The sequence below is a fragment of the Rattus norvegicus genome, chromosome 1 (assembly GCF_021556685.1).
Source record: "Rattus norvegicus strain SHRSP/BbbUtx chromosome 1, alternate assembly SHRSP_T2T, whole genome shotgun sequence".
Lineage (NCBI taxonomy): Eukaryota > Metazoa > Chordata > Mammalia > Rodentia > Muridae > Rattus > Rattus norvegicus.
In genome coordinates this window covers 250,002,200-250,018,336 of record NC_141534.1, presented here as the reverse complement: position 1 = coordinate 250,018,336, position 16,137 = coordinate 250,002,200, and the positions used below count along the sequence as shown (strand labels likewise).

At 39.0% G+C, this 16,137-nt stretch overlaps 1 protein-coding gene across 7 annotated transcripts in view; it reads right to left on the bottom strand.

Moving 5' to 3' along the window:
- The window catches only part of Cyp2c6v1l1 (cytochrome P450, family 2, subfamily C, polypeptide 6, variant 1 like 1), a 38,279-nt gene extending 25,683 nt beyond the window's left edge, over nucleotides 1-12,596 (bottom strand). For 2 of the 7 annotated variants that reach the window (NM_001429263.1, NM_001429262.1), the window contains exons 1-5: nucleotides 12,407-12,595; nucleotides 3,218-3,380; nucleotides 2,894-3,043; nucleotides 1,894-2,054; nucleotides 647-823 (exon numbers count right to left, since the gene is read on the bottom strand). In NM_001429263.1, the coding sequence (NP_001416192.1) occupies nucleotides 647-823; nucleotides 1,894-2,054; nucleotides 2,894-3,043; nucleotides 3,218-3,380; nucleotides 12,407-12,574 (819 nt within the window). In that variant the 5' untranslated portion in view covers nucleotides 12,575-12,595. Of the gene's footprint in view, nucleotides 1-646; nucleotides 824-1,893; nucleotides 2,055-2,893; nucleotides 3,044-3,217; nucleotides 3,381-11,552; nucleotides 11,659-12,406 lie in introns of all 7 variants that reach the window. The other 5 variants (XM_087591406.1, XM_087591505.1, XR_015640963.1 and 2 more) reach the window with 5 other exon arrangements.
- Nucleotides 12,597-16,137: the final 3,541 nt, after the last annotated feature.

Sequence of the window (16,137 nt, the reverse complement as noted above, 5' to 3'; positions counted from 1 at the left end):
GGGGGGGATGGGGAGGGGCACACCCATAGAGAAGGGGAGGGGAAGTGGTTAGTGGGATGTTGGCCCAGAAACCAGGAAGGGGAATAACAATCGAAATGTAAATAAGAAATACTCAAGTTAATAAAGATGAAAAAAAACCTAAAAAAAATTAAAGAATAAAACAAAACCAAAAATTAAAATAAATAAAATTAAAATCTCTTTCCTATTTCAGAAAATGCTTAAGGCACAAAATGACAATTATATGTGAATAGTTTTCTTACATAATGTACTAAATAAATAATAAATGAAAATCCCATAATGGCATGAATTTGGAAAAGCAGTGGAAAAAATACAAAGCTTATTTATTCACAATTTCTTATACTTTATCACATGATTTGAGTCGGTTTACATCTCTGCTGCACTTCATATTGTCTTTTTCCTCAGTTATGTTACTTTTTGTGGTGAAATAACTGTCAATGTGTTCTGATTAACCAATTCCCCTTATGTGTTCCTGAATCTATATTGTACTTTCATGGCTCAATAACTATTCAAGTTGGTTTTCAAATGACAGTGAACTGAGGCTTTTCAAAGCTCTGGCAAATAAGTTTTCAGTGACTGTGAATTTACTTGAAAAAATGAAATAAATGAATATATATAAATGCTTTACCTGCTTCCACTTAATTAGGTAATAATCAATAAAGTCCCGGGGATTTGTAACATCCAGTGATTCTTGATGCTCTTTTATTTTCTTCAGAAGGTAGTTTCTAATATGATACACATTTTTAGCTAATGTCGTATGACTTCCCGGACAATAATCAATTAAAACAGGGAAAAAACTGCAAAACTACATGGAAAAACACCAAGGATTTATTAAATGCATAAGGGATAGTAAAGAAATACATACATACTATAATCTAGCAATTCTCATTGGGATTTATAATTACATATATGGCTTAGGTTCACCTTGAAAAAGAGTTGCTCCATTTTAGTATAATAATATTATATATAAACTCTATGCTAGTAGAAGAATTGAGGAAGAAAATCCTGCTCATATAATTCTGGTTCATAGTGAATTTTTCCACATTCAGTAATAATTCAATTTTACCTGCAAAGTTTAAATATCATATGATATAAAGTAATGTAATCCAAACATTCTGGATGCCAGTATATGTTAAGAAAATAGGGTAAATAATTTACTGCAGAAAGCTTTTCAATCAGCCAATCTCTGAGATGAAGTGAAAGTATAGAATTGTGTGGGTCTCTAAAGCTGCTTGGACAAAAATTATACACCTTTATTTACTTCTCTGTGGTCCATAACTACTATATAGAAAGAGAGCAGGAGATGCTAATTCCTCACATGGAAAGATTGTCACGATATTAGTGACCTACACACCATACAACCATTCATGCTACCATTTCTTCTTGTTCCCATGTCAGGGAGGATCCAAAATAAAGCAGCAAACATTCCAATGTTTTCAGTGCTTCCTGTATCATTATCCAAAGTTTCCTTTAGCAGATTATTTTCTGTCTACACTGAGCAATTATGCCAAATACTGAAATGAGTAGGTCTTAACTTTTCACAGTACAAGAACTTGTGAGTAATGCAAGAATATTCTTTTATGAGTGACTGAATATCTTTCTAAAAATCAATGGATTAATTTGTAGAAAAAGCTCTCTGAAAGTCAATGACTAAAAATAACATCACATAGGAAGCTAAGTAGCTTGAGCCATCTTAGCATTTGTGCTTTGTTTATCTGTTGGTTAAGCAAAGGATGTAGACCTCCCTTGCAGAGGTCCTATCCATACTACTCTAGGCAGGTCATGTGTATCATTACATCACTATTAGTCCCCTTGTAATTTGACCTGAGAGAAAGAATAGTCACAAGTTTTCAGGAGGAGATGAATTTTATTCACCTGTGTCCAGGGACTGCTCAAAATCTTCATGTTCTCATTGAGTTTTTCCATCAAGTTAAGAAAATCCTGATCTTTATAATCAAAACGATTCTGGAAAATAATGGAGCAGATGACATTGCAAGGAGCACAGCCCAGGATAAACGTGGGGTCACAGGGTGAGCCTGAGGAATGGGAAACAATTGCAATATGTTATTAAAATATACCAAGAGGGCACTTTATCTTTGTAAATAGATAAAATCCTGGAGAAATTTTAAACTTCACTAAAATAAGATTTTCAGTCTTCATTTTATTTTGGAGAAAGTACTTAAAGACAAGTTTCTTCATAATTTAAGCAGATAACTTGACTGTTCTGTGAAAGGTATTTCAGGGGTGAGTAGCATTCACATAGCAATTGAAGATCTGTTCATCACCTAAGCCAAAACAGCGAATACAGAGAGAAATAGTTTACACAACAGAAGACAGATATGTAATATACTTAACAAAAATGAGATGTTGTTAATGAAAACAGTTCAAGGTTACTTATACAAGTCATTTTATTAAGTTCTTTGTGTTTGAAGATTAATACTGTCATGTATAATTTCTTAAAGCATAAAAAATATAATAAAATGAAATTATGATAATTTTTCAAATCATCATGAAATTCTATTACATAGCCAAGGAATGAAATTATATTTTAACTCATAAGTAACCAGGACTATGAAAACGAGCATTCAAGACACATTGCCATATCAGTGAATTTGGGGAGATGAAAGTAGGCCCACAAAATGAAAACAAATATCATCTGGTTTGGGATCTATAGATGTAGATGATGTCACTACCACCATTATCAATAGCAACTCTTCTGTACTAAAATGATCAGCAATAAATAAGTTATGTTCACGCTAAGAATGGAACTCATTAGAAAATTAAAATAAAAGCTGTTGTAAAGTAATGCCAGTAGATCCTTTGACCCTTTGTACTCTAACAGGATGGAAAACTCAAAACACAAAAATTTACTTACCATTGGTTTTCCTCAGTTCCTCCACAAGGCACCGTGCTTCCTCTTGAACACGATCCTCAATGTTCCTTTTCCCCATGCCCAAATTCCGCAGAGTCGTGAGGGTAAAGCGTCTTATTTCTTTCCATCTATTTCCATGGCTAAAAACAATTCCTAAACAAATGGGAATAGAAACTACAATGTGATCTCAGAAAGAAAGAGGGCATTGGAGAAGACACAACCCTAGAGAGACATAGTCTGAGCCCCAGGATCAAGTCTGGCCTTTGCTGTCTATCTTCTTCCTCACTGTGAATGCTACCCAGCTCACTCATAAAAATGCATACTTACCAAGGTCTTTATTAATTTTTTCAGCTACTGGGAAGCTTCCTCTTTCAGCAAACTCCTCCCCATGATCAATCAAGGCTTCTTTTACTGCTTCATATCCATGCAATATTACAGTGGGCTTCGTGCCAAAGTAAAGAGTAAATACAGGACCATACACTTTTGAGAACTGGAAATTGAAAAGCAACCAATGGGTACTTGTCACTTTTCAGTGATGTCACAATGGCCCAGGTACTTGATATTTAGAATACAATAAAGTACCGCATCAAAATATTCAGCAGGTCTCTTGATCGTGTTTCAGTAAGTACTTCAGGCAAAAGTTTTCCAAATTCATTTTGGGGCTGAATTGCTCATGAATAAAAGATCCATTCCATGGGCAGTCACCAAACCCTGGCAACTGTTACTGATTCAATGTTGTGCTTGCAGACAGGAACCTAGTATGACTTTCCTATGAGAGGCTCAAAGAGCAACTGATTGACAAAATTATAGATGTTTACAGTCAAAAATCGAACTGTAGGAAGAGTAAGAAAGAGTGGGAAGATTGAAGGAACATAAGGGAATAGCAATCCCATAAGAAACCACAGAGTGTTAACTAACCTGGGCCACTGGGAGTTTTCAGGGACTAAATCACAAACTAAAGAGAATACAAACCCTGAACTGAGGCTTCGGCACATATATAGGAGAGGACTACCTTGTCTGACTTCAGTGGGAAAGGATGTGCCTAATACTACAGAGACTTTATACACCAGGGAAGGGAGATGAATAAGGGGCACCTTCTCAGAAACAAAGTAGAAGGAGAATGAGGAAGAACTATGCAAGGGGGATGATATTCAAAATTGGGGGGGTAAATAACATAATAATAATAACAATAATAATAACTAATATTAATTTAAAAATGTAGCGGAAGTCCCACACCCGCGGATCCCGGCCCACAGCAGCTCTCTGCTCCCAGACCCGGTGAGAGAGAGACCCAACCGCCTGGTTAGGTGGGCACTCCTGAGGCTGCAGAGCAGAAGAGACCACCAACACTGCTCACCCCTGCCCACATCCCTGGCCCAAGAGGAAACTGTATAAGGCCTCTGGGCTCCCGTGGGGGAGGGCCCAGGAGCGGCAGGACCCCTGTGCCTGAGACACCTCTGGAACCTGAAAGAAACAGACCGGATAAACAGTTCTCTGTACCCAAATCCCGTGGGAGGGAGAGCTGAACCTTCAGAGAGGCAGACAAGCCTGGGAAACCAGAAGAGACTGCTCTCTGCACACACATCTCGGACGCCAGAGGAAAAAGCCAAAGACCATCTGGAACCCTGGTGCACTGAAGCTCCCGGAAACGGCGGCACAGGTCTTCCTGGTTGCTGCCACTGCAGAGAGCCCGTGGGCAGCACCCCACGAGCGAACTTGAGCCCCGGGACCACCGTAAGAATAACTTTTCTGCTGCAAGAAAGCTGCCTGGTGAGCTTGGGACACACGGAAGCAGAATTCCTGTAGGACCGGGCACGTTCTGTGTTTACCAGAAGTCCCACTCCTGCGGATCCCGGCCCGCAGCAGCTCTCTGCCCCCAGACCCTGTGAGAGAGAGACCCAACCGCCTGGTCAGGTGGGCACTCCTGAGACTGCAGAAGGGAAGAGACCACCAACACTGCTCACCCCTGCCCACATCCCTGGCCTAAGAGGAACTGTATAAGGCCTCTGGGCTCCCGTGGGGGAGGGCCCAGGAGCGGCAGGACCCCTGAGCCTGAGACACCACCAGAACCAGAAGGAAACAGACCTGATAAACAGTTCTCTGCACCCAAATCCCATGGGAGGGAGAGCTGAACCTTCAGAGAGGCAGACAAGCCTGGGAAACCAGAAGAGACTGCTCTCTTCACACACATCTCGGACGCCAGAGGAAAAAGCCAAAGACCATCTGGAACCCTGGTGCACTGAAGCTCCCGGAAACGGCGGCACAGGTCTTCCTGGTTGCTGCCGCTGCAGAGAGCCCGTGGGTAGCACGCCACGAGCGAACTTGAGCCTCGGGACCACAGGTAAGAATAACTTTTCTGCTGCAAGAAAGCTGCCTGGTGAACTCAAGACACAGGCCCACAGGAACAGCTGAAGACCTGTAGAGAGGAAAAACCACACGCCGGAAAGCAGAACACTCTGTCCCCATAACTGACTGAAAGAGAGGAAAACAGGTCTACAGCACTCCTGACACACAGGCTTATAGGACAGTCTAGCCACTGTCAGAAATAGCAGAACAAAGTAACACTAGAGATAATCTGTTGGCGACAGGCAAGCGCAGGAACCCAAGCAACAGAAACCAAGAGTACATGGCACAATCGGAGCCCAATTCTCCCATCAAAACAAACATGGAATATCCAAACACACCAGAAAAGCAAGATCTAGTTCCAAAATCATTTTTGATCATGATGCTGGAGGACTTCAAGAAAGACGTGAAGAACTCCCTTAGAGAACAAGTAGAAGCCTACAGAGAGGAATCGCAAAAATGCCTGAAAGAATCGCAAAAATCCCTGAAAGAATTCCAGGAAAACATAAATAAATAAGTAGAAGCCCATAGAGAGGAGACACAAAAATCCCTGAAAGAATTCCAGGAAATCATAAATAAACAAGTAGAAGCCCATAGAGAGGAGACACAAAAATCCCTGAAAGAATTCCAGGAAAACACAATCAAACAGTTGAAGGAATTAAAAATGGAAATAGAAGCAATCAAGAAAGAACACATGGAAACAACCCTGGACATAAAAAACCAAAAGAAGAGACAAGGAGCTGTAGATACAAGCTTCACCAACAGAATACAAGAGATGGAAGAGAGAATCTCAGGAGCAGAAGATTCCATAGAAATCATTGACTCAACTGTCAAATATAATGTAAAGCGGAAAAAGCTACTGGTCCAAAACATACAGGAAATCCAGGACTCAATGAGAAGATCAAACCTAAGGATAATAGGTATAGAAGAGAGTGAAGACTCCCAGCTCAAAGGACCAGTAAATATCTTCAACAAAATCATAGAAGAAAACTTCCCTAACCTAAAAAAAGAGATACCCATAGACATACAAGAAGCCTACAGAACTCCAAATAGATTGGACCAGAAAAGAAACACCTCCCATCACAGAATTGTCAAAACACCAAACGCACAAAATAAAGAAAGAATATTAAAAGCAGTAAGGGAAAAAGGTCAAGTAACATATAAAGGGAGACCTATCAGAATCACACCAGACTTCTCGCCAGAAACTATGAAGGCCAGAAGATCCTGGACTGATGTTATACAGACCCTAAGAGAACACAAATGCCAGCCCAGGTTACTGTATCCAGCAAAACTCTCAATTAACATTGATGGAGAAACCAAGATATTCCATGACAAAACCAAATTTACACAATATCTTTCCACAAATCCAGCACTACAAAGGATAATAAATGGTAAAGCCCAATATAAGGAGGCAAGCTATACCCTAGAAGAAGCAAGAAACTAATCGTCTTGGCAACAAAACAAAGAGAATGAAAGCACACAAACATAACCTCACATCCAACTATGAATATAACGGGAAGCAATAATCACTATTCCTTAATATCCCTCAATATCAATGGCCTCAACTCCCCAATAAAAAGACATAGATTAACAAACTGGATACACAACGAGGACCCTGCATTCTGCTGCCTACAGGAAACACACCTCAGAGACAAAGACAGACACTACCTCAGAGTGAAAGGCTGGAAAACAACTTTCCAAGCAAATGGTCAGAAGAAGCAAGCTGGAGTAGCCATTCTAACATCAAATAAAATCAATTTCCAACTAAAAGTCATCAAAAAAGATAAGGAAGGACACTTCATATTCATCAAAGGAAAAATCCATCAAGATGAACTCTCAATCCTAAATATCTATGCCCCATATACAAGGGCACCTACATACGTAAAAGAAACCTTACTAAAGCTCAAAGCACACATTGCACCTCACACAATAATAGTGGGAGATTTCAACACCCCACTCTCATCAATGGACAGATCATGGAAACAGAAATTAAACAGTGATATCGACAGATTAAGAGAAGTCATGAGCCAAATGGACTTAACGGATATTTATAGAACATTCTATCCTAAAGCAAAAGGATATACCTTCTTCTCAGCTCCTCATGGTACTTTCTCCAAAATTGACCATATAATTGGTCAAAAAACGGGCCTCAACAGGTAAAGAAAGATAGAAATAATCCCATGCGTGCTATTGGACCACCACGGCCTAAAAATGGTCTTCAATAACAATAAGGGAAGAATCCCCACATATACGTGGAAATTGAACAATGCTCTACTCAATGATAACCTGGTCAAGGAAGAAATAAAGAAAGAAATTAAAAACTTTTTAGAATTTAATGAAAATGAAGATACAACATACCCAAACTTATGGGAAAGAATGAAAGCTGTGCTAAGAGGAAAACTCATAGCGCTGAGTGCCTGCAGAAAGAAACAGGAAAGAGCATATGTCAGCAGCTTAACAGCACACCTAAAAGCTCTAGAACAAAAAGAAGCAAATACACCCAGGAGGAGTAGAAGGCAGGAAATAATTAAACTCAGAGCTGAAATCAACCAAGTAGAAACAAAAAGGATCATAGAAAGAATCAACAGAACCAAAAGTTGGTACTTTGAGAAAATCAACAAGATAGATAAACCCTTAGCCAGACTAACGAGAGGACACAGAGAGTGCGTCCAAATTAACAAAATCAGAAATGAAAAGGGAGACATAACTACAGATTCAGAAAAAATTCAAAAAATCATCAGATCTTACTATAAAAACCTATATTCAACAAAACTTGAAAATCTTCAGGAAATGGACAATTTCCTAGACAGATACCAGGTATCGAAGTTAAATCAGGAACAGATAAACCAGTTAAACAACCCATAACTCCTAAGGAAATAGAAGCAGTCATTAAAGGTCTCCCAACCAAAAAGAGCCCAGGTCCAGAGGGGATTAGTACAGAATTCTATCAAACCTTCATAGAAGCCCTCATACCAATATTATCCAAACTATTCCACAAAATTGAAACAGATGGAGCACTACCGAATTCCTTCTACGAAGCCACAATGACTCTTACACCTAAACCACACAAAGACACAACAAAGAAAGAGAACTTCAGACCAATTTCCCTTAAGAATATCGATGCAAAAATACTCAATAAAATTTTGGCAAACCGAATTCAAGAGCACATCAAAACAATCATCCACCATGATCAAGTAGGCTTCATCCCAGGCATGCAGGGGTGGTTTAATATACGGAAAACCATCAACGTGATCCATTATATAAACAAACTGAAAGATCAGAACCACATGATCATTTCATTAGACGCTGAGAAAGCATTTGACAAAATTCAACACCCCTTCATGATAAAAGTCCTGGAAAGAATAGGAATTCAGGGCCCATACCTAAACATAGTAAAAGCCATATACAGCAAACCAGTTGCTAACATTAAAAGAATGGAGAGAAACTTGAAGCAATCCCACTAAAATCAGGGACTAGACAAGGCTGCCCACTCTCTCCCTACTTATTCAATATAGTTCTTGAAGTTCGAGCCAGAGCAATCAGACAACAAAAGGAGATCAAGGGGATACAGATCGGAAAAGAAGAGGTCAAAATATCACTATTTGCAGATGATATGATAGTATATTTAAGTGATCCCAAAAGGTCCACCAGAGAACTACTAAAGCTGATAAACAACCTCAGCAAAGTGGCTGGGTATAAAATTAACTCAAATAAATCAGTTGCCTTCCTCTATACAAAAGAGAAACATGCCAAGAAAGAAATAAGGGAAACGACACCCTTCATAATAGACCCAAATAATATAAAGTACCTCGGTGTGACTTTAACCAAGCAAGTAAAAGATCTGTACAATAAGAACTTCAAGACACTGAGGAAAGAAATTGAAGTAGACCTCAGAAGATGGAAATATCTCCCATGCTCATGGATTGGCAGGATTAATACAGTAAAAATGGCCATTTTACCAAAAGCAATCTACAGATTCAATGCAATCCCCATCAAAATACCAATCCAATTCTTCAAAGAGTTAGACAGAACAATTTGCAAATTCATCTGGAATAACAAAAAACCCAGGATAGCTAAAGCTATCCTCAACAATAAAAGGACTTCAGGGGGAATCACTATCCCTGAACTCAAGCAGTATCACAGAGCAATAGTGATAAAAACTGCATGGTATTGGTACAGAGACAGACAGATAGACCAATGGAATAGAATTGAAGACCCAGAAATGAACCCACACACCTATGGTCACTTGATTTTTGACAAAGGAGCCAAAACCATCCAATGGAAAAAAGATTCCATTTTCAGCAAATGGTGCTGGTTCAACTGGAGGTCAACATGTAGAAGAATGCAGATCGATCCATGCTTATCACCCTGTACAAAGCTTAAGTCCAAGTGGATCAAGGACCTCCACATCAAACCAGACACACTCAAACTAATAGAAGAAAAACTAGGGAAGCATCTGGAACACATGGGCACTAGAAAAAATTTCCTGAACAAAACACCAATGGCTTATGCTCTAAGATCAAGAATCGACAAATGGGATCTCATAAAACTGCAAAGCTTCTGTAAGGCAAAGGACACTGTGGTTAGGACAAAACGGCAACCAACACATTGGGAAAAGATCTTTACCAATCCTACAACAGATAGAGGCCTTATATCCAAAATATACAAAGAACTCAAGAAGTTAGACCGCAGGGAAACAAATAACCCTATTAAAAAATGGGGTTCAGAGCTAAACAAAGAATTCACAGCTGAGGAATGCCGAATGGCTGAGAAACACCTAAAGAAATGTTCAACATCTTTAGTCATAAGGAAAATGCAAATCAAAACAACCCTGAGATTTCACCTCACACCAGTGAGAATGGCTAAGATCAAAAACTCAGGTGACAGCAGATGCTGGCGAGGATGTGGAGAAAGGGGAATACTCCTCCATTGTTGGTGGGATTGCAGACTGGTAAAACCATTCTGGAAATCAGTCTGGAGGTTCCTCAGAAAATTGGACATTGAACTGCCTGAGGATCCAGCTATACCTCTCTTGGGCATATACCCAAAAGATGCCTCAACATATAAAAGAGACACGTGCTCCACTATGTTCATCGCAGCCTTATTTATAATAACCAGAAAATGGAAAGAACCCAGATGCCCTTCAATAGAGGAATGGATACAGAAAATGTGGTACATCTACACAATGGAATATTACTCAGCTATCAAAAACAACGAGTTTATGAAATTCGTAGGCAAATGGTTGGAACTGGAAAATATCATCCTGAGTGAGCTATCCCAATCACAGAAAGACATACATGGTATGCACTCATTGATAAGTGGCTATTAGCCCAAATGCTTGAATTACCCTAGATCCCTAGAACAAACGAAATTCAAGACGGATGATCAAAATGTGAATGCTTCACTCCTTCTTTAAATGAGGAAAAAGAATACCCTTGGCAGGGAAGGGAGAGGCAAAGATTAAAACAGAGACTGAAGGAACAGCCATTTTGAGCCTGCCCCACCGGTGGCCCATACATATACAGCCACCCAATTGGACAAGATGGATGAAGCAAAGAAGTGCAGACCGACAGGAGCCGGATGTAGATCGCTCCTGAGAGACACAGCCAGAATACAGCAAATACAGAGGCGAATGCCAGCAGCAAACCACCGAACTGAGAATAGGTCCCCCGTTGAAGGAATCAGAGAAAGAACTGGAAGAGCTTGAAGGGGCTCGAGACCCCAAAAGTACAACAATATCAAGCAACCAGAGCTTCCAGGGACTAAGCCACTACCTAAATACTATACATGGACTGACCCTGGACTCTGACCCCATAGGTAGCAATGAATATCCTAGTAAGAGCACCAGTGGAAGGGGAAGCCCTGGGTCCTGCTAAGACTGAACCCCCACTGAACTAGACTATGGGGGGAGGGCGGCAATGGGGGGAGGGTTGGGAGGGGGACACCCATAAGGAAGGGGAGGAGGGAGGGGGATGTTTGCCCGGAAACCGGGAAAGGGAATAACACTTGAAATGTATATAAGAAATACTCAAGTTAATAATAATAAAAAAAAAAGCAAAGCAAGAAAACCCTATAGGCAAAATGAGAATAATGTCAAATAAACCACACTTTATATTATGGAGAGTTTGCAAACCTATCTTCTGAAATTAAATATTCTTTCTCAAAAAAAAATGTAAAAGTACTCAACATTTAAAAGCACTCTTTTTTTATCACTTGATGCCTGGACAATCTAATTCCATGTTCGCTCATACTAAAATAAGTGTCAATGCTCAGATGGCGATTTCAGCAACACCTGTAAGCCTTTTTCTGTGCAGCTTACCTTCAGGAATAAAAGAGAAAATCCATAGTGAGGACCCAAAGTTAATTCTATCATTACCACAAGTGTGGAGACTGTGTAGTACCGAAGCTGCACAAAGCATGGGCATCTGTTAAGAGAACAGTTTCACCCTGAGGCATTCTTGGTCCCAGGCACAGAATAAAAGTCAATTTGAATAGTATCAAATATGTTTAGTTCTCTTATTTCCTGTGTTTTGCCTCATCTATGGATATTTTATTTTAATAAAACATCAGTTATTTAGGGAGCTTCAATGCCAAAAGATAATAAATACACATCTTTAAAATGCTGCATGATTTGGTGGATGGTGTCATATACCCTTTTCCAGAGACTTAGCAAAAAATATGGAAAGAGCAATAAAATAAAGAAAAGAAGTATACATAGTTTTTGCAATTTTCCAAATGTTATTTTAATATGTAAAGACCCAAAGTTCTCTAATTCACCATAGAAATTGCTTTTTCTTCAATTTCTCATGGGGATAGAAATGAACCTTCACAGGATTCTAACTTTACAATCATTAATCAATTACAAGGCCATTTGGGCAAGTCCTGAAAATGTAAATAAAAATAAGATTACACAGACTTTATATGCTATAGTTATGAATATATGTATATAAATATACCTATTTGCATGTACCAATTAATAAAAGAATGGCCATTGATTGTATAAAAGAAAAGTAGGAGTGTATGGGAGGGTTTGGAAAGAGAAAAGTGAAAGAGGAATATATTATGATCTCAAAATAATAATTATGTAATTATAATCTCAAAATGAAAAAAAATTTTAAAAGAGTTATATTCACCTTTCCTTGCAACGTAAAAGAGGAGCATAAGCATACTTACACTGGTTAAGGATTGGGTGATGTTCTTCACATTTAGCTGAAAGATATTGCCAATAATTGGGAGAGGAATAGGGCCTGGGGGGAGCTTTCCTCTCCCAGAACTCTGTCTCCAGATTGACAGGAGAATAAGACAGGTGAGAGTGAGCACCAGCAACATGACCAGATCCATTGAGTTTCTCTTTATTGACACAGCTCTGCCAGGAAGCATAGAGCTTTTATCATGTGGCTGCTGAATCAATATTGCATAATTGACTAATCAGCTACCTGCTGATCTTTTTCTTTTACATGAACTTTATCCTAGGGACAATAACAAAAATAAGCTCTTCTTCGTTCTTAAACATCTCATGATATAACTCAAACTGTGTACTTATCTGCTTGACCTTCCCAAGGTTAGAAGTATATGCATGAGCCACCATGCCCAAGTTTAACTGTATATTTAACTGTGTGTATAATTGAAATATTTGTTACCTCAGACATTTACACAAGCATTCTCAATAACTGTAACTTTATAAATATTTAATACCCCATTTTTCATTGGGTTGTTTGGTTCTTTGATGGTTAGCTTTTTGAGTTCTTTATAGATTTTGGATATTAGCCCTCTATCAGAGGTCAAGTTAGTGAAATAATTTTCCTTAATTTGTCGGCTGCTGATATTCCCTATTGACTATGTCCTTTGCCTTACAGAAGCTTTCAAATTTTGCGAGGTCCCGTTTATCAATTCTTGATCTTAGAGTATGAGCAATTAGAGTTCAATTTAGGAAATTTCCCCTTTTCCTGTGAGTTCAAGAAACTTTCCCACTTCCTCTTCTATTAAAATCAGTGTCCCAAACTGGGATCCAGCTCAAGGAGAGGCCCCAAGGACTGACAATATTACTGAGGCTATGGAGTGTTCACAAAAATGGACCTATCATGAATGCTCTCTGAAAGACCCAACAAGCAGCTGAAAGAGAAAGATGTAGATATTCATATCCAACATATGGACAGAAGCTACCAGCCCCTGTGGTTGAATTAGGGAAATCTAGAAGAGGCTGAGGATGAGGGCAACCCTTTAGGAAGACCAGCAGTCTCAATTAACCTGGACCTCCGAGAGCTCTCATAAACTGAACCTCCAACCAGGCAGCAGATACCAGCTGATATGGGGCTCCCAACACATCTACAGCAGAGGACTGCTCAGGCCGTGTTCAGTCAGAGAATATGCACCTAACCCTCAAGAGACCAGAAACCTCAAGGATTTAAGAAGTCTGATGGGGTGGCGGTGGGGAAATCCTCGTGGAAATAGGGAGTTTGTTGAAGTGGGGGAGATATGGGATTGGAACAGTCAGAGGGTGGACCCAGAGGGAAACATATTCTAGAGTGTTAAATAAAGATAATAAATAAATTTTTAAAAAGTATTTAAAAGACTAGTGCAGAATTCTATCAGACTTCATAGAAGACATCATACCAATACTGTCTATACTATTCCACAAAATAGAAACAGACAGAGCACTATCAGTTTTCTTCTATGAAGCCACAACTACTCTTAAACCAAAACCAAAGACTCAACAAAGAAAGAGAACTTCAGACCAATTTCCCTTATGAATATCGACTGACAAATACACAATAAATTTTTGCAATCCAAATCCAAGAACACATTAAAATGATCATCTATAATGATCAAGTAGCTCCATCCCAGGGGTGCAGGGATCGTTTAATATACAGAAATCCATCAATGTAATCCACTATATAAACAAACTCAAAGATAAGAACCACATCATCATTTCATTACATGCAGAAAAAGCATTTGACAAAATTCAGCACCCCTTCATGACAAAAGCCCTGGAAAGATCAGAAATTCAAGGCCCGAACTAAGCATAGTAAAAGCAACACACAGCAAAACAGTAGGTAACACTAAAATCAATGAAGAGTAATATGAAGCAATTCCACTAAAATCAGGGACTACATGAGACTGCCCACTCTCTCCCTATTTATTCAATGTAGTATGCAAAGTTTTAGCCATAGCAATCAGACACAGAAAGGAGGTCAAAGTGATACAAATTGGAAGGGAAGAAGTCAAATATGACTATTTGCAGATGATATGATAGTATACTAAAGTGACCCCAAAAGTTCTACCAAAGAACTATTAACCAGCTAAAAAATTCAACAAAATGTCTAGAGATAAAATTAACTCAAACAAATGAGTAGACTCCTTCTACTCAAAGGATAAACAGGCTGAGAAAGAAATTAGGGAAATGGCACCCTTTATGATAGTCTCAAATAAATAAATAAAATATCTTGATATGACGTTAACTAAGCAAGTGAAAGATCTGTATGACAAGAACTTCAAGTCTCTGAAGAAAGAAATTAAAGAATATCTCAGAAGACGGACAGATCTCTCATGCTCATGGATTGGCAGGATTGATTTAGTAAAAATGGCCATTTTGCCAAAAGCAATCAACAGATTCAATGCAATCCCCATCAAATTTCCAACTCGATTCTTCATAGAAAGAACAATTTGCAAATTCCTTTGGAATAAGAAGAAACAGGATAGAGAAAAATATCCTCAACAATAAAAGAACTTCTCGGGGAGTCACCATCCCTAACCTCAAGCAGTATTACAGAGCAATAGTCATAAAAACTGTTATTGGTACAGAGACAGGCAGATTATATCAATGGAATAGAATTGAAGACCCAGAAATAACCCCACAGACCCATGGTCACATGATCTTTGTCAAAGGAGCTAAAATAATCCAATGGAAAAAAGATAGCATTTTCAAACAATGGTGCTGATTCAACTGGAGGTCAGCATGTAGAAGAATGTGGATTGATCCATTCTTATCACCCTGTACAAAGCACAAGTTCAAATGGATCAACAACCTCCACATCAAACCAGATACACTTAAACTAATAGAAGAAAAAGTGAGGAAGATGCTCGAACACATAGGCATTGGAGAAAACTTCATGAACAAAACACCAACAGCTTACGCTTTAAGAACCAGAATAGACAAATGAGACCTCAAAAAACTGCAAAGTTTTGTAAGGAAAAAGACACCGGCATTAGGACAAAACGGCAATCAACAGATTGGGAAAAGATCTTTATCAATCCTCCATCTAATGGAGGGTTAATATCCAAAATATACAAAGAACTCAAGAAGTTAGACTCCAGATAGCCAAATAACCCTATTAAAAGTGGGGTACAGAGTTAAACAACGAATTCTAAGCTGAGGAATATCGAATGGCTGTGAAGCATGTAAAGAAATAACATCTTTAGTTATCGGAGAAATGCAAATCAAAACAACTCTCAGATTCCACCTCATACCAGTCAGAATGAATAAGATAAAAATCTCAGGTGACAGCAGATGTTTGCAAGGATGTGGAGAGAGAGAAACACTCCTCCATTGTTGGTGAGATTGAAAACTGGTAGAACTATTCTGGAAATCAGTCTGGATGTTCCTCAGAAAACTGGACATTCCACTACCTGAGGACCCAGTTATACCTCTCCTGGGAATATACCCAAATGGTACTCCAACATACAACAAAGAAACATGCTCCTATATGTTCATAGCAGCCTAATTTCCAATATCCAGAAGATGGAAAGAACCCAGATGCCCTTCAACAGAGGAATGGATTCAAAAAATGTGGTACATTTACACAAAGGAGTACTACTAATCAATCAAAAATAATGACTGGGGTTGGGGATTTAGCTCAGCGGTAGAGCACTTGCCTAGCAAGCGCAAGGCCCTGGGTTCGGTCCCC